Source organism: Bradysia coprophila (assembly GCF_014529535.1).
Source record: "Bradysia coprophila strain Holo2 chromosome IV unlocalized genomic scaffold, BU_Bcop_v1 contig_5, whole genome shotgun sequence".
Lineage (NCBI taxonomy): Eukaryota > Metazoa > Arthropoda > Insecta > Diptera > Sciaridae > Bradysia > Bradysia coprophila.
In genome coordinates, this window is record NW_023503374.1 from 1,486,813 (window position 1) to 1,505,255 (window position 18,443).

General features: G+C 36.7%; 3 protein-coding genes and 3 non-coding genes across 8 annotated transcripts; 1 reads left to right on the forward strand and 5 right to left on the reverse strand.

Moving 5' to 3' along the window:
* Positions 1-1,087: 1,087 nt before the first annotated feature.
* LOC119071505 (NADH dehydrogenase [ubiquinone] 1 alpha subcomplex subunit 9, mitochondrial) lies at positions 1,088-3,045 on the reverse strand. Its single transcript, XM_037176362.1, has 5 exons — positions 2,887-3,045; positions 2,508-2,734; positions 2,240-2,448; positions 1,546-2,182; positions 1,088-1,483 (listed from the first exon to the last, which is right to left on the reverse strand). Exons 1-5 carry the CDS (start codon positions 2,906-2,908, stop codon positions 1,376-1,378), a joined length of 1,203 nt encoding a protein of 400 aa, XP_037032257.1. The 5' UTR covers positions 2,909-3,045; the 3' UTR covers positions 1,088-1,375.
* Positions 3,046-5,403: 2,358 nt separating this feature from the next.
* LOC119071506 (cysteine-rich venom protein pseudecin-like) lies at positions 5,404-11,221 on the reverse strand. Of its 3 annotated transcripts, none has more exons than XM_037176368.1 (9): positions 10,640-11,221; positions 8,629-8,725; positions 8,376-8,512; positions 7,643-7,703; positions 7,058-7,142; positions 6,972-6,992; positions 6,706-6,888; positions 5,989-6,078; positions 5,404-5,925 (listed from the first exon to the last, which is right to left on the reverse strand). In XM_037176368.1, the coding sequence occupies exons 2-9, from the start codon at positions 8,702-8,704 to the stop codon at positions 5,763-5,765; spliced, it is 816 nt and encodes a 271-aa protein (XP_037032263.1). In that variant the 5' UTR covers positions 8,705-8,725; positions 10,640-11,221; the 3' UTR covers positions 5,404-5,762. The 3 variants fall into 3 exon arrangements, with proteins under 3 accessions (XP_037032263.1, XP_037032259.1, XP_037032258.1); XM_037176364.1 differs by having other exon boundaries at positions 8,629-8,714; positions 10,640-11,220; XM_037176363.1 differs by lacking the exon at positions 10,640-11,221 and having other exon boundaries at positions 8,629-9,097.
* A 3,735-nt stretch (positions 11,222-14,956) lies between these two features.
* On the forward strand, positions 14,957-15,906 carry LOC119071507 (2-iminobutanoate/2-iminopropanoate deaminase-like). Its single transcript, XM_037176369.1, has 3 exons — positions 14,957-15,459; positions 15,535-15,603; positions 15,659-15,906. The coding sequence occupies exons 1-3, from the start codon at positions 15,186-15,188 to the stop codon at positions 15,865-15,867; spliced, it is 552 nt and encodes a 183-aa protein (XP_037032264.1). The 5' UTR covers positions 14,957-15,185; the 3' UTR covers positions 15,868-15,906.
* Positions 15,907-16,352: 446 nt separating this feature from the next.
* Positions 16,353-16,424, reverse strand: Trnaa-ugc. The gene has a single exon. It is a non-coding gene; the product is annotated as a tRNA-Ala (tRNA).
* Positions 16,425-16,729: 305 nt separating this feature from the next.
* Trnaa-ugc lies at positions 16,730-16,801 on the reverse strand. Its single transcript has one exon. It is a non-coding gene; the product is annotated as a tRNA-Ala (tRNA).
* A 478-nt stretch (positions 16,802-17,279) lies between these two features.
* Trnaa-ugc lies at positions 17,280-17,351 on the reverse strand. Its single transcript has one exon. It is a non-coding gene; the product is annotated as a tRNA-Ala (tRNA).
* Positions 17,352-18,443: the final 1,092 nt, after the last annotated feature.

Consider the following 18,443-nt stretch of genomic DNA (forward strand, 5'->3'; position numbering starts at 1 on the left):
CATTTCTTCTCTATCTCCAAGTGCCCGTTCCTTTACAATTGCTAAATGTTTCTCATATGCAGAATGTGCACCAGCTGAATATCACCAGCTGGTGTACAAACAAAAACACTTTGTATTGTATACAATTCAAAGACAACCTACACACAGTGCATTTCTACGTTAACGTCATCTACGCGCACATAACACGTATGAATGAAGTAAACACATTGTTAAGAATGTGTTTTGATTGCTTATCATACAATAAGTGTGTGTTAGCAGATCCAGCTGGTGATATTCAGCTGGTGCTCATTCTGCATATGAAAAATATTTACAGGCTGTAGGGTGAGTGAAATTTTTATCCATTCTTCACAAATAAGTGGTTTAAGTTATGTGAAGCAATTCTTAGATTAATTACGTGTATCTGGAGTGGGTTAACTCTGATTTTCACATATTTTTGGGGTAAATAAAACAGCTAGCAAAAGGTAATTTTCATAGCTGTCAAATGACATCAAATTTGACCATATTTGTCCCTGCAACTGGACTTGAAGAATAATTTTCGGATATTAAACCTCTATCTTTGAACAACCAAAAAAGTACACAGTGAAGTCGAAGCGTAGCAAGATCGTTTGACTCGTTTGAAATCTACTGCAATTTCCTTTCGATTGACACTAAATATGACCTGCTTAAAAATCTGTCTGACAAATAGGGACGTTTTTCGTATTTTCGACGTGAGTGGTATCGAATTTCTTTGTACCCTACCTTATACTCCCATCTATTCCTTACTCAACAAAAAATCAATCACGAAAAACGGTTGATTTTTCCCAGAACACTGTGCGGTATAAAGCAGACAATCCGACAGTTCACGTAATGTAGGCCCTCGGCAATGAAAAGTTGTATACGGATCTGTGGTGGACGGTAGATATTAGGTAATTTCGCGAGTTATAGACCGAATAGAACGAAGTGAATATAAATAACTATAGTTCGCCTTACGGATACGGTTTGAAACCTATGAGTATTGTCGCGCTCTCAAAAAAGGTTTGTTGTGGAACGTTGTGCTATATAGGATGAGCACAATTAGATGTTTCAGCCAACGTTGAAAGAACATAAATTGACCTCAAAACGAAGGTAATTTGTGGCACGTGAATTTTTTGTTAGAAACTCTGTTAGACACCACGAAAATTCGATTTATCAACTGGATTTCTAACGAAATCTTTTACTTCATTCTTCATGCGCCACTAATGCCTTTCTTTTTATTTCCAACAATAAACCAATTTCCACAATGAAATTCCATTGTTTTCAGTCTGAAAACGGTATCTATGACCTCTGTAATGGGATTTGATTATTTACACAAAAATATTTGACTTAAAAAAACCGAACTGCCATCAAATCGCTCGCACTAAGCGCCTCTCGTGTCAATGTATTTCGGCAGTGCTGGCTTCTCGAATTCATTCAACTCGGCATCGTAATATTGTAGCGCTCTGAATGGTCGCAGCTCCCACGGTACCTGTTCGATCAGTTCACAGCTTTAAACCGTCATTCCAGCTAAATTCTCTGTTTGTCATTTACCTGATCTTCCATGAACGTCAAATTGACACCTAAATCCTCCAGTGTCGGCATACCTTCGATGACATTATCGGTAACGTATTCTCGTTCGACGCGTTCGGTATGCAAGTCACCAATGGGAAATGATGGACTGATGGCTTCGGCAATTTTCACTTTTATCATAAATGTCGGATCGTATCGCAAATCGTAACGGTAGTAGCCCCACAACTTTTCATCTTTTCGCATCTCACGATGGAACCAGTCCACCAACTCGGATAGTTTATAGCGTCTGGGTCCGATGCCTTGATAAGTCTTACCGGCCGTATCCGGATCTTTGGCAGCATTGACAATAGCCTGTGCAATATCGCTCACATGAATCGGCTGTTTGAATGTTCGTTCCCCATTGTACCATAACGGCATGCCACGGAATTGACGACGCATTATGTTGGCATAGTATCGCAAGAATCTATCCTCTTGGCCGTAGATGTCGGCCGGACGGATGATCGTTGCGTCGGGGAATTCTTCACGTACGGCGATTTCGCCATGATATTTGCTCGCCAGAAATTTGCTTCCAGATTTTAGTAAAAGCGGCTCTGGTTTTGGTGTAACATTCATCGATGACAAGTGGATCAGTCTTTCGACACCGACTTCGCGACATGCTCTGAAAGTCGACCAATTGATTCGGTTCCAGGCATTAGAATCAATTTACGGAAATTACCTGGCAATGTTGCGTGCGCCTTCAACATGAACATCGTTGAATTTGAAATTTTTCGTTTCCCAGTCCCGTCCAACCAGATTTACAACAACATTGGAATAGGTGATGGCTTTACGAATGGAATCCATGTCATTCAAGTGGTACGAGTGAAACAAAACCTGTCCCAAATCGCCGACTAACTTCAACCGATTCACTTCTGAATGATCACCACGCTGGAAAGAGTTCAACAAATTAATCACGCACCGCCTATCAGACCGGCATCAAAACTTACATAGGGGAAGATGCATTGCGATCCAATTTTACCAAATTTGTTTGCGACATACCGACCAACGAATCCAGTGCAACCGAACACTGTCACTACCATGCCATTAAAACTAGATCGACCGCCAGTACCTCGTTTCATCGAGGACAGATTTGTTGTTTTCAGTGTGCGTGGGGCCTCCGTTGAATATGAACTCGTATTCAGGTAGACAATGCCCACGGCACGGGTTTGGTTTCCTATGGTAAAGTTAAATGTTAATCCATTTTTCATACAGTTTCAAGAAGTGTTTTCTTGACGGTAACAATCGATGCAAATTACATAACAAATGTTTTTGCGTTCAATTTACACCGACAGGCGTTCGGATGTTACAATAAACATTTCGACTTACTGGCTAATTGTAATAATGCCATTTTGGTGGTTTTTCAATCGAATCAACTAATATTTTTCGTAAATCAAAGTAATTTCCGCAGATTCCGAACAAATTGAATCGACAGAAAGTGACAGCCGTCACGAACGTCACCGTGCTCATTATTGTTTTATCGTTATACCGTTGGTAATGTTGTTTGGCCGCTATCGCTTTTCCGCGTTGTCGGAAAGGCGGTTTAAACTTGAAATGTCAAGTAATTTAAATAATGGATATGTTCCCAATGAATGTACAAACCAGGTATGGTCTGTTCATACTAACCGTACCTCATGAGAGGTGAGTCTGTTTATTTGAAATCAGTATGTCCTCCGCTCCATACAAAGTTTGACATTCGACCATATCTTGTGTTGACGTTCATTGTATGGCCCAACGTCTTCTTTTAGACCGGAATAAGTAAGTAAAAGTATGTGCAAATACTTATGCAATGTGAAATGTTAGTGTTTTGGTTGATTGTTTAATCTGTGGCAGAAATATGTAATGAAGCACTTCCATGACAAGTCGTTAAAAATCTAAACTGAACATAATAGATTGTGGAAATTGTTCTCGTCACTCTAGTCACATCACTTAACTGCCGTCGAGTTGGTTGTTTAAGATACGAAATTTAAAAAACAAAATCATTTGTTAAGCAATTTCAATTTTCGATCTTGTCCATGAAAATCTTGTTTGTGTGAAGTGACAGAAGACCGACTCGCTGACAATCTATAATTACACATAATTTCTAGAGACCTAGTAGACCTATCTCTAAAATAAGTATTAAAACGAGACTGGGATGAAAAGAAAGTAAATAAAGTGAGGAGGACAAGCGAAAGTGTCTAAAACCAACCGTCCACAACACATGCCTACACAACGTTTCATGCTGAGGGCCTAAATTACGAGAAAGGTATAACAGTGGGAAAAAGGTTTTTTGACACCACAGGCGAGAAATTAGTCATTTTCTACACTCCGCTGAAACTTCAGAGACCTTTGTTGTGAAAAACGGTGTGTTTACATCGGGAAAAAAATTGGAAATTGCATTTTCTCGAAATGCAATTTTCAACTGTTCTTATTTCGTTGAATAACTCTTTCTAGGGATGGAAGACGTTTAAAATTATCGATAATATTAGTCGAAAGAAATTATCGATAGTCGATTAATCATATCGTTATTGATAATTTAATAATTATCGATAATTATCAAAATATCGATATTTTGATAGTTATCTGAAAATTCATGATAATATACCGATATATCGATAAATATCGGATTTTTGGACCGAAATATCGATATATAGAATTATCGATATCTTGATAATTATCAAAATATCAATAATTATCGATTATCGATATTTTTTGATAATTTTCGATAATTTTCGCCCATGCCTAACTCTTTCTCGTTGTAACCGTCCCTTTGTTTTTCTTTTGAATGCAACTCTAAGAGAAAAATGGTGAAATCACACTATGCACTCATGATAAACGTTGTGTTCGCATCGGGAAAAATAGAAAATTGCAACTCCTGTGATTCGTGGTCTTCGCTTCGCTCTTGTTGAAAATTTCAATTTTTTCCCCTCTCGGTAAACAAATAAATATTATAAAACAGGAATCAACCATAAAGTGACTGCTACTTTGTGACAAAACAGCAAAATCAATTTTATTTTTATTAAAAATTTACATAATCGAATTCTCGGTCCATTTTCAAGCAAAGTGTTAAAATCATTTTCTCATTATCCCACGAATCTTTACCCAAATCCGGATTGATCGGTTGCAATAATGGTAATTTAAATCGATACACTGCCGTTCCCAATTCAATATCATTTCCGAGATCATTTTTTGATACTGACAATTTTGTGCCTCAATGCTCACAGTTTTGTCAGCCGTGGAAATTTGAATAATCATCTCATCGCAGCTGCATGTGAACAAATGCAAAAACATTTTATTCCGAATTCTAAATAATAAAAAAAATTATTTGTTCACCGATGGAAAATAAGTTGGAAATTTCATTTCGAGGGTGTTGTGTCCCGAGAAAATGACAATTCCATACTATAGAATCCATAGGACAACACAACGTTTCTCCCGAAGTTTGATCTTAGGTGAGAAAGGGAAGTTGTTAATTTAACATATTAACATCGAGATTTGCTTCAGCTGTTTCACCAGCTGGTACCTTATACAAGCACACTGCGTAAAGGTAATTACGCAGAAATCAGTATCCCAAAAATGCTACAAATTCTTGATTCAGAATTTCTCATAAATATTGTTGACAATTTAACTACTGACAGTACAATAGTCTACTGTGCTTAACGGTCTCAACATTTTGCATAGTCAGACCGTAGTTGCCATTTCTTCCCGTTCGTCGATTGAAGTTGGAGCTTTTCTTTTATAATCGTTGGTGGTCTTACTTATTTCTAATGCTACTCTCCTGCTACACTGCGGTTGCCCACACACATCGCGTTCTTTGAATGCGAGGCGCATTGGAATATTTAAAAGTAATTTAAACCATTTTGTTTTTTGGACTAATCTTCTATAACCTTTTAATAAAAAAGTGAAACAGAAATATTTGGTGTTTGAACAAATATCACATAAATTCTATGAATTACTTATTGCAGTCAGCAAGATTGTACTTAAAGTAATAACTGGGTAGTGGCGCTAATATAATGGTGTTTAAAATAGACAACAAATCTCGCCATACTTAACCATTGGACAAGGAAAATTACAAATTCCCCCGGCGCCTGAAAATTGATTCGAATTGATTGCCTAGTTGATGGTAAAAAACAAACAAACGAGAAATTATAGCTAGAGAATGTTCACCGTCACTATCATTAAGCTAAAGAGAGCTGCATTTTTGTAATTGACTCAGCCGAGCCACTAAACTAATCGTAAATTTTTCCTTTGCATGAACACGTTGCCAAACAACTTTTTCGTCGTTTGAAACCCTCCGTCGTCCGTGTATTACAGAGCCATGTCGACCAGTTGTTATGTAGCGCCTTGCAATTCGATAACTGATCTGCTGCGTTACATGTATTCGTACACAATCTTGAACGAAATGAATGTTGGTTAAGGGATGTCCGCCGTCGCAATGAAAATGTAAAATTGTACCTGATTTTATCCGATCGACAGGAATTAGGACATGCCGAGCAGGGCTGTCCAGATTTGTAAGGAAGGCCCAGTGAATCTTCGAAATTGCCTCTGAAAATGGTATTGGGGCATTACGAATGGATAATTTTAGTTGTTAGTGAAAAGTGATCACCATTTTTCGTCAAAATAGGTAATAGTTTTGCTGGTTCAACAGAACACTTATATACCTGGTTCAGACCTGAGATAAAGTCAAAAACTTCTCAGTCTATGTGCAAACATCGTCTATCTCACTACTAATTGTTTCATTGCTTCTATAATTCACATTCATATAGCAGAGTGTAAAATGTTATTTTTCCCCTCCATAAATTAGATAAGATTTCGTGCCACAATTAATTTTCATAGAATAGAAGATACAAAACGGTCAAATTATCTGCGAAACGGTGTTCGGTTTTAAATTTTGTTGTATTGTGTCTAAAAGATCTTAAAATAGAAATGATGGGAACACCATCCATAAAATCTACTTGAAAAATGTATTTCTATTCAGGCGGACAGAAAATGTCACATTCTCTCACTAGATAGAGACACAAAACAACAACTGTCTCTCTAACTTTTATTTCCCAATTCTTCCTACTACCTGAGTCAAAAAGACACCTTTTTGGCCCTAGTGACATAACATACTATTTCGACCTTTACTTATCTTTCTTTTACCTATAATTTCAAAATAAAGACTTGACTCACGTAGGACAATAATTGCAAACGTAATTAAAGAATGGTTTTCCACGAGGACTATATCTGCCGGAACATTTCGTTATACCACAGCCAACTTTGTGTGTAGCTGCCCATACCATTTGCGTATAGTGTCCAACTGCTGTGGAATTATTGTGCTTAGAGCCATAAACAAATTGCTCCCGTTCAACAAACCTAAACAAAAACCAGAGCGAAATAAAGCGGAAATTTTGACCTTGATTTCTCCAAAAATTAAGGTGACGCGATATCTATCTTACCATGATTGCAATGCGAACAGCCTGAAATAATAAATATTGGTTTAGTCAGTACGTGACGGTTCACTTCAATTTTAAGTATATTTTACCAGTGCACTTTATGACTAGATACAAAGATGTTTTGTCCACAAGAGGGAAAGTGTTTTACGGCTCTACTCTCAACTGGATCATGAACTATAAACCACAAAACAGTAGGGTCAGTGTCGCATCACGAATTTCGAATTGATTTTAAGAACTTTTGCTTCCACCATGCGAAAGTAGAACATTACATAGCGGTTTGCCCCCCGCGAAAATGATGGATTGCATGTGGACTATTTTTGGTTAATTTTTCGTGGATTTTTAAGTGTGGTAGGCAGTAAAACAGAATACATTGGATACTGCGAAAGTAATTCATTACATGAGGTAACAATTTTGTGATACTAACATACTCTTTCTTGCATTTTCGGGCAACTCGTTTAGTGAATTACTTTCACAGCATCCCTACTACTTTCGATTCGTGTTGACCGATCGCAGGCGGCAAGCATATTTACGTCACCTTAATGCAATTTATTCGTTTCTTTTGATTTATACAAATCTTTTACTGAGACGTGAAGTTGGCTATTATAACCTATATCTCTGTCGACCACAGATGACATAATACTCTACTGCTAAACGTTTTAAACACAAAATCTTACCGAGAAAACGACACTGATCCGCCCACTTCTGGGCAGCTCGGGCAGCTCCATTATGCCACTGCTACAAAATGTTGCAAACAAAATATCGGAATTACTATTTACATTTCAAAACAATTACAGTGGATTACTATATTAGTGAAGTAATGAGATATCCAGATGAGTGAAAGCATCCGAGGGCATCAGCTTCACAGATATAGTTTGCTATTTTATTCAAAAATGTGAGGTAAAGTTAACTTTACTGTACGGATCCAAAACTTTACCTCAAATTTTTGAATAAAATACCTTACTTGGCAATGTGGTAAATGATGAAAATGGTACTTCTTGTGTGTTTACCGACCTCAAATATGCCTCGATTGGCAAATTTCACACAAGAGAAGTTCCTTTTACATCATTGGCTCCATTGGTAAGTGAAGTACTATTACTCACTAAGCCCCCGGGAAATGAGTTGAGTTATTACTCCGTTGACATGAGCGTTGAAAGCTCATTTCCCGTGGCTTAGTAAAATAACTTACATAATTGTTTGAAACTTTATATTTTGGCTTGTGAAGTTGCATACCTCGCCATCGACTCGATCTGCAAACGGCACACTTTGCGAAATAAAAAGTTCCAAACAAGAACGTAATATACTATTACTTTACGAGCTTACTTTACTTCACCCGTGAGGGAAAAGCCTCATTACTTCACTAGCAAAACAAAGAATAATAAAATGAATGAGAAGGTAGTAGAAACTGACCATGCTTAACATATTCGATGCGGGAGGCAGTACTTTTGTCCGAAAATAATCGTGTAACATGACTATGCGCCGTTGAACTCGTTTCAATTTTGTTGAAATCATTCGCTGAGGCACTTTGTCACCATAAATTTGAGGCACTGTTGACATTCGGCACCGAATAGAGAAAAAAAATGTTTTTTTTTATATTTTGTCCACTTCCATGTCAATGAATCATTAAATGTGAATTTATTTATGGTTTCGAATTTGAACTCACTTTGATTCACTTTCATACATTCGACCGTTGATATGGCGGCAACCAATAAAATCAATGTAAATACCATCTGGGTCATGATTGAGTGCCTATTGTAAAACTGTGAATTTATTGAATATCGATTCGCGTGTGTTTGTTATTCTTGTGTATAATCAACCAAAATACAAAATTGCCAAAGATATTCATAAATTCAATTACTTAAAATGCATAGTTCAATTTGTATAAGTATGACTAGAGCCAGATGGTTTAATGGGTAAAATACGACGATGATAGTCAAGAGATTGAATTTAAAAAAAAATGCGTTGGCGGTTTTATTGATTGCTAATTTTTTTTTTCTTATTTATATTGAATAAATGGACGGACAGTTCAAACTTGTTTATTTGATATTTTTTTTAAGTGATCGAATTCAGTGTGCAACTGAAGTAAACGGAAACATGTAAGTCACATTTGTAATTCTAGCTTTGAGTTGAGCTTTAGACAGAACCTGTTATTGGCCGTAAAAGACTCTTAGTGAGTACTCTTTAAATAACGCAATGTAGAACTAGTGCTAGTGCAAATTTTGTGGTGCTATACTGGTACAAACAAGAGTCAAAAAAAATTTCGTGCCAAGAAGAGTTTGTAATAACGAAAAGAGAATTTCAGTTGTGGTCTTAGTTCGGCTTTGCAGTTTCATAATGCTGGAAGCTAAATAGCCTCAATACAAACAACACACTCTCTACGGATAATAGCGGCAGAGTCAAAATGACCCAAAATTTTATCGGCTAAATTCGAAGTTTTTGGACAAAATGATGTATGGACGACTTGTTCATTATCAAAAATAAGGGGCACCTTCCAAACATCACTCTTCGATTAGACCACGGGTACCACCCGAAACCACCTGGAACCACTTGCAAAAATCAAGCAAAATTTCGACTCTGCCGCTATTATCCGTAGAGTGTGTTGTTTGTATTGAGGCTATTTACTGGAAGCAGACACGACCATTGAGAATCTGCTCTAATCAAATTTTTCATTGTTCTAATGTCACTTTTGACGCTTAACAAACAATTAAATTAAAACAATGAAACTATTGATCGAAAGAGATTCTCAATGTTTCGTCTGTTTTCAACATAACAAGCACTGCTTGACTTCTGTATGAGATACAATCTTAGTTTTATCTCTCTCTCTCTCTCTCTCTCGAACACAGTTATACCATTCGATTTTCTCTTTTAGGGCTCCTTACTAAAAGGAGCTTGTGACCGGTACTCTTACCCTATTTAAAAGTCATCATAAAGTTATCATGAAACTAAGCTTCATTCGTTGTAGCGACCTTATCAATTTCATGATGAGTTTTTCTGACTCCTACTCTTATTAATATCGGATCTACCTATGCATAAACGTTAAAAGACGTACAGTATTGAGTTGAGAGACACTCCAACGTTTTAAGAAAAAGCTTTGTTTTAGGCTGAATGCTTTTTAAGTTTGAGTTTTTAAGAGAGTTTCGACTTACTGCTGATTTAGATACACAATGTACAGTTAACGAAAAATTTCTTCTGTTTTCAGTTATTTTCGCATTGTCGTTAAATGTCAAACTTGCATTTCTTACCAACTGTCTTTGATTGATTCATTTCAATCGAGAAAATTCAGCAGCAAATGCAAGATTGACAGATTATGACTATGCGAAAAGAGCTGAAAACAATAGTATTTTACACGCTACATGTGTCAACAACAAACGTTGAAAAGTACTCATTTTCTTGAGTTTTTTTGACCTCGGCTACCTCGGAATAAAAGAATTCACACGAAAACTCTGCTTTTCATCTTTTTATCCCTAGTCATGTAAAATACTATATGTTGATCCAAGGCATAGCCGAGGTCAATAAACACACGAAAACAAGATTTTTCACCATTTTATCCCGAGTTATGTAATGAGCGTCGAAAGTAGTGCTTGAAACATGAAAAGTACTATTTTCGACGCATGGTAAAAGAAATATTTCGTTTACTTTACATTACTACTAAACTGTCATAAGATTCAAGTTACCTTTCTGGTTTGTCGTTACTTTCAAAAATGTTTGCAAAACTTCCAAACTGCTAATCAGTAAATGATTTAAGTTAAACTACAGCAGAAAAGAAAAGAACTTAAATCACATTTCTCAATTAAAAAACTATTCACTTGATTTAAATGGATGTCATATGCCTATCAATGATTTAACTTTAACTAATAATTGCTGTTGGTTACACAAACATTATATTGTTATTCACTAAGCATAATATAAGCTGCACCCAGAATGTTAATTTTTCTTTTCTTTTTTCAATTCGGATACTTATAAGCTGCAACAATGTTAAGTTGTAAAAGAAATAATTGATTACAACTTGAAGCACACGCGACTTTTCAGTAACACCGATAAACTTGAACTGCCATCATCTTATGCAAAAATTTTCTTAATTTGGCATAACTTGCGTTAAACAATAGTGTTCGTGCTGTGTAGTTCAAAAACCGAAATTGAGAACTTCAATCTAAAAGCGCGTGGTGATATTGAAGATAAAATATATCGGCTTTGTTTCCTCAATGACTCGTCTTCGCATCACTATTACACCTGTACGCCGCCAATGTGGTGTATCATGTGGTGTTAATCTTAACGCTAATTTTATCTCACAGTCGGTGAAGAGTTTTTTTTAGCCCCGTACGAAGTACAAAGGGGCTCATAGGATTACGATGCCGTGTGTAATTGATGGAATTCGAAGCAGACGGTAAGGGCAAAGTGTTTGCCTATGTTCATAGATGACGAATCCGCAATAAAAATTGTGTCTGTCCGTCAAGTCGATATCTTGAGTAAATCAAATCCGATTTCCGATTTAAAAATAAAAATTTCCCTGAAAGATAGTCGAAATAGTGAGGCTAAGTTCGAAGATGGGCCTATTCAAGTCGGCCCTTCGTGAGTTAGGGCCGCCTAAGTGTTTTAAGGTTTTTTGGGGATATATATGGCAAAATAAACGATGGAAATGTAAATGACACGGCAAATGATTGTCAATACCAATCCAGGAAAGAAACGTTTTTTAAAATGGGGTGAGTGGACCGTGAATTAGGGCCTTAGAAGTGAAAGGCTACTCGGCCCTATGTGTATTTTTCATATAACTAGAGTAAATTTGATCCGTTTTTCCTAATTTTTGGGTTTCGTTTAAAAGGTAATCGAACACCGAATAGAATGTTGTTGGAAAAAAATTGGGTTCTTGGACTAAGGCCGCTATTGGGGCCCTAAGTGTATTTTACATATAACTCGAGTAAATTTCCTCTGTTTTTCGTAATTTTTGTTTCATTTGGAAGGTAATCGAAGGCCGAATAGAATCTTGTTGAAAAAAAAAATTAAATTTGGGTCCTTGAAGTAAGGCCGCTACTAGGGCCCTATGTGTATTTTGCATATAATTCGAGTAAATTTCCTCCGTTTTTCGTAATTCTTGTTTCATTTGGAAGGTAATCAAACACTGAATAGAATGTTGTTATTTTTTTTTTAATTTAGGTCCTTGGACTGAGGCCGATAAGTGTAGTATTTATACTCAATAAATTAAATTAAATTTTAAATTTATGTTACATTAGAAAGAAACGTCGTACGTGATCACACCCGCCCTGAACAAAAATAAAGTTTTACCGAAAATGCACCCAAAAATTGATCGCTGTTCTGAATAGAGGGACCCTAGGGGCAGACGAGCCGACTTTTTATCAGCTCGTATGGGGCAAAATTTTGGTAAACAAAAGAAATACGTAAAACCGTATGGGGCAACGTATGGGGCGACAGGAAGTCGTACATCTGCCCCATACGCCGTACAGAACTCGGCGCGCCTGCCTAGGGGAGTTCAAAACGATGGTCCGTTAAACTGGACCAGATGCTTCCTCAGGCCATACAATTTTTTCCTTAGTTGTATGGGTGTGGGGAAGCTCTGGTCCAGCTTAACGGACCATCGTTTTGAACTCCCCTAGGGTCCCTCTATTTAGAACAGCAATCAATTTTTGGGTGCATTTTCGGTAAAACTTTATTTTTGTCCAGGGGGGTGTGGGGACTTCGTAATTGCGCTATGTGCAATTTCTAAGATGTACACATTTATTAATAATTTTACTTTAACTAAAATGAAAGCAAAATAAAATGATCGAGTCTTGAGTCTTGAGACTCGATCATTATTTTGCTTTTACCTTACATTTACGGGCGCAATAGGCTTACGGTAAAATTAGGGCGACAGACGCGCTAGGGTCTCTCACGCAATAGATATACGGGTTCGTACGGGGCTCAGTCGCAGCAAACGCTCCGACTGTTCTGATGGCTCGTTTTTCCATTTAACGACTGTGCGTCGTATGCGTTTTATAGGGTAGGTGCAATATCGAAATGGTTATTTTCATGCATGATTCGGTGACATTTTTTTCACTGTTTCACCAGAGGCTTTTTTCTTTGGCACTAGTTACAAAAAGAAGTTGGTGGTTGCAGACCAATAAATTGTTCGAACAAAGTGATTTTTAGGAATTGTCATTTTTCTCACAGGAAGCCTTTGTTGTGAAAGAAATTGTGTTTACCTCTGGAAAAAAGCTGGAAATTACATTTTCTCCTAGTTCCATTTCCTCCCTAGTTGAACAAATAACTATTATTAGGCTCCCGATGTGTATCATAATATGTCTCATGTCGTAATTACACGTCTAGAGCCCAATAAACCACTTTGCACTCGATGTCATAAATAACCACTGCAACCAGTGCATGATGATTTATTAGGCAGAAGATTTGTGAAAGTTTTCCATTTTATTCAGCACACTGTCTAGACTCTAAACTAAACGTTTACTTATCATTTGTTTAGGTCGTAAAGATTGTTTGTTTGTTTCTATTATTGTTATGCGTAATTTACTGGTTTTGGGTCACACACCACCGTCGTGGAGGTGACGGGACAGTAAAAGTTTCACGCAGTATTTAGGAAGTCTAGCGAGCGTTTTCCAATCAGAAACTTCAGTGGAGAAAAACAAAAAAGCACTGTCATCCGATTCAGAAAGGCCAAAAGGACACTAAACCGACTAGGACTGCGAAATCAGGTCACATTGGCATGGATCTATGCACTCTGGGTATAGAATTTAATGAGAAAGCACAGGATCTGGCACCTGACTGCTCAATTGGTCCGAGTAAAAATGGGTAGCTATATCCTATCAATGAATATTTTTTTCAAATTCTATACAGAGAAAAGAAGCAAAAAACAGATTTGAATGTATTCCATTCACGACAGAGCGTGATCATTTTGCTCTAATTTTTAGTCATAGTCTCCAACTGAAGAGAAATAAACAAAAATTAATATTTAGGATAAAAAACGCTGTACGGTACGTTTACACAGGTGTGTAATCATTGTATATCATTAAGCAGATATTAGATAACTCATCGTCTTCTACATGATCGTCATCGCCTGTAGTGAAAGATGGTGCCAGGGATGTTTAGATCAACAAATTACCTGCGTTGATTCATGTTTTTATGACTATTTACAATGATAAAGACACTTGATTATACAATAAATGAAGCAAACATTTCTGTGGAAACGTTAATGAATTAAAATTTAGAAAAAAAGAGAGCATCTCGGGCCGGTCTCATAAAATTAATGTCATTGTTTGAAGAAATAATCATTTCATTTCTCTTATCACTTATTTGCACTTCTGACGAAAAGTGTTTTGCTGATTAAACGATACGTACGGATGTGCGATAATATTTTGGGCGGTTCCGACTGCTACATTATTTACCTGGGAAATGACGAAATTGTTGCAAACAGATTATTTCCATCGTCGCATTGTGTCATTTTTGAACTCAATCATAAAACTTTCGTATTAAGTCTTGAAAATAGATTTTTTTTTTGCTATTTACAGTATTTTCGTATAGACTTAGACCTTTTTTCTATTCCAAATTTTAACCAACGATAAACTGAAAATTAAGGGAACGAGTGTTATTTGTTTGTATCACTACGCTCTGGTTACAAAGAACCTGAGAAAATGCAATTGCCAACTTTTTCCCCAAGGAGACACAACAAAGGATTCCGAAGTTTCAGCAGAGGGGAGAAGATAACTGTTTTACATGCTACATGCTTCGAAAGCCGTACTTTTCATATTTCTAGCTCTTCGTTCGACGTCTTCAGCGTGTAAAGTCCATTACAGAACTGGGCGCCTCTGAGAATGACAATAAAACGCAATTTTCACATTGTCCACTATAATAAGGATTTTCACATCGCTAGTATGAAAAATCGTTTGAAGCATCAAAATCTTTTACTTCATTAGTTTGCACGTAGCTTTTTTTGCTATACTAAGAGAACACTACCTATAGCTCGCAGCAAGTTCTGTAGTCATGAGCGGTATAGAGAATGACCGAATACTTATGCGATTAAGTCGATTAAAACTTAATTTATGTCGCATATTTATCTGGACACAAACGAACGACTAAAGCACCTCTTATCAATCAATAAACTCCTATTATCGGATAAATTGTGGTCTTCATTATTTTGCAAAACATTTTCGTTCGACGAGTCTGGCTTTCGTTGCCTCCATAGCACTGTTTAATTAACATATTTTTAGCTGTAAAATTATGAATCACATTCGGGCCGTGTTTTGTGTTGCGTCCATAATTCAACTCGTTCAAGGAACCACGGTTGAAAGAAAAATTATTGTTTCTGACAAAGTACCAGCACCACTGGCATTTTATAGTCAAGCTGTCCAAGTGAATAACGTACTGTACATATCCGGGAATTTGGGGATGACGGTTGACGGAGATTTGGTGGAAGGTGTGACGAATCAAACAAAATTAGCGTTAGACAATATAGGACATGTGTTGGAAGCTGCAGGGATTACATTCGACAATGGTAAACGAACACGACAATTTCTAAATGGTAACAGGCACTAGTTTTTTGACCAATCAATTTTCAAAACTATTTTAGTCGTAAAAGTGACGGTTATGTTGAGTGACATTCAAGACTATGGTGCAATGAATGACGTCTATGGTTTATGTAACGCAACGAGTCTATTCATTTTTTCTAGAAAATCATTGTTTTCCATTTGAAGATTTCAAAGACAAGGCACCAGCACGTTCAGCCTTTTCGGCTACGCTACCGCGAGAAGCAAAAGTTGAAATCGATGCCGTGGCGATGATAGGTGCTATTATCGATGTTCAAGAGCAACGAAACAATGCTCCAAGAATTAAAGGGACGCTACCGATGCTACTTGTGCTGTTAGTTCAGTGTACGGTATTTTACCAGATGGTCTTCAGGTAGCTTACCAAAACACAATATTAAAAACGTTCGTTCATTCCATTTATTTGTTTTTATCATTTTTCCAACCAAACGAAATTCTCTGACTGAACCTTAAAACTCATCTCTATGGAACTTTCTTCTTTGAACCCTTCCCAAGGATCGGGCATGTAATTAGTGTTTACTTTTCGGTAACCGAATCAGAATCTCCTTGTAACCAAAAATGTAAAACTGACCTATCGGTTCATACATTTCTTGTTCAAAGAATGCTCGGTTTTCCTGTATCCAAATTTTTTTCGAACATTTTTTTCCGGTAACAAGAGTACCACGTATACCAAGGTTACCACAGAATTCTTTGGGTAATAAACTAGTTTCAATTACAAATAAAATATTGACATCGCTCACAGTAACAAAATTGTGTAAGAACTTGATGCATCCTCTTGTTTCTCACATAAAACCTAATAAGGAACAAAACAAGTTTTTCCTCACCTCGAAAGCAATTAAAAAAGTGGATCTGCCGGGGATTGAACCCGGGGCCTCTCACATGCAAAGCGAGCGCTCTACCACTGAGCTACAAACCCCGTACATGAACCTCTTCAACGGTTTTAATTAAGTTCAGAGTATGAATGTAATTCGATAATTTAAACAAACCGGTAGCGGCATCTGGTTATATTTCTTCGAGAACTTAGAGTTAAAGCAAAAAAAATCGTAAATAAGTAACCTAAACATTGAAAATCCAGCGAAGCGCCATAAGCTGTTCTTTCGTCACCGAAAATACAACACACCTTTTCGATTGTTACCTTTTTATTGTTACACCTGATGAAAACTTCTGTGAACCAGATTAAGTCCAAATGTTGTTTCTCGCAATCTCACTAAATAAAAAAAATGGATCTGCCGGGGATTGAACCCGGGGCCTCTCACATGCAAAGCGAGCGCTCTACCACTGAGCTACAAACCCCATACATGAACCCGTCGATTAATTCTCTCCAACGAATCAAAAAAATCATATCAGATTTAACGAACATACAAGACCTCTTCAATCGGGACAATTAATTTTTCAATTGAACATTTCTTAAATATTTTGTGAGTAAAATTGTTCCAAGACAATTGACATTTGCTAAATTTATCACATCATCATAAGCCGAAATAAATAAAAATTTTATTAAAAATTGAGATTGTTATGAGTACGGTTCGGAATGTTATTCATAAACATTCTGCAAGCCTGTTAAAATAAAACGAATACAGCGACTACATGTCATGACACGACATTCACTAAATATTTTTTTATTGCTTGTTATTTCGAGCATACAGAGCGCATAAATGACAATCTGTAGACTTTAATGTCATCAAACAAATTTCGGTAATGTGTCACATGCGGTTATTCCTTAATTAAAGAAAAAAAAAAAAACAGAAAATGCAAAATAGGAAAAAAAAATTGGACTTGCCGGGGATCGAACCCGGGGCCTTTCACATGCAAAGCGAACGCTCTACCACTGAGCTACAAGCCCTTTACAGTGACGTGGCGTTACCGACATTCGCGAACAGAATGGTGTGTGTATTAATGAAAAATTGGTTCTCTCTCCGAAAGTTTTTATACGAAGATTATGGTTTATTTATGTGTTGAGCCACTCACACAATGCATTCACAGTCATCAAAACAAATCTCGTTTTGGCAATCAACTCATAACAGTGAATCAAATTAGCAATCAAATCGTTATTTATCGGCAAATAATTGCTTTTTAGTTGGATATTTACATTTCTTTGCTGGATATGTCGGATAAAACGATACAACCAAAATTATACGTTTCACGTTCTTCTTTAAAAATATTTAACATCGCCCTAGGTGACATAATACACATGCACTAACTCTTTCAGGGTATAATTTGGTATAATATGGCTAAGGCAAGGCAGGCAGTATTGAATATAAGATATCAATATAATAGAGTAAATATCAGTCATAGATGTCTTTAGATTGTAATTTTCACAATTTATTATGATGTCCTTTGCGGACCCGATTGCAATAATGGGAAACAGATGTCTAAAATACCAAATTGAATTCTTACCAATATGTCTATGACTCGTATCCGTTCTGTCATTACTGTTTCGTGGCGTACTTCAGTCTATCGGCTTGTTTCTACAGCCAGTAACTTTTTTTTAATGATATTTAATTAATATGGTAGAGATAGAAATGGAAAAGATGTTACTGTGGTGATAGTAGATTTTTGTCTGAAACTATTTATTTTGATAGGTGTGATTGATTTAAGCGCGATCAATCAAATAGCCAAAACTGGCAAAAAAAAACCCGAGCCGCTTTTTAAAATTTTTGACAAGTTGGTGTACGACTTTGGCGAGATAGAAGAATGGCAGTTGGCTCCTATAGGTTTGTTCCAAGGCCATATAAATTGTCAAATTTCATCCACACGTTCCTTATATCTCGCCACAGCCGTATCATTTCTTATCATTTCTCTGCTTATAAAGTAGGAAATATATCTCTGAGTCCCTCAATGCCTGGCGGGCATAGGCTTGTTCCGAATAACTGTAAACATGAATTTTCACTGGCGGAACGAACACGATTTCATCCATACAGACCGGTTTTCATAT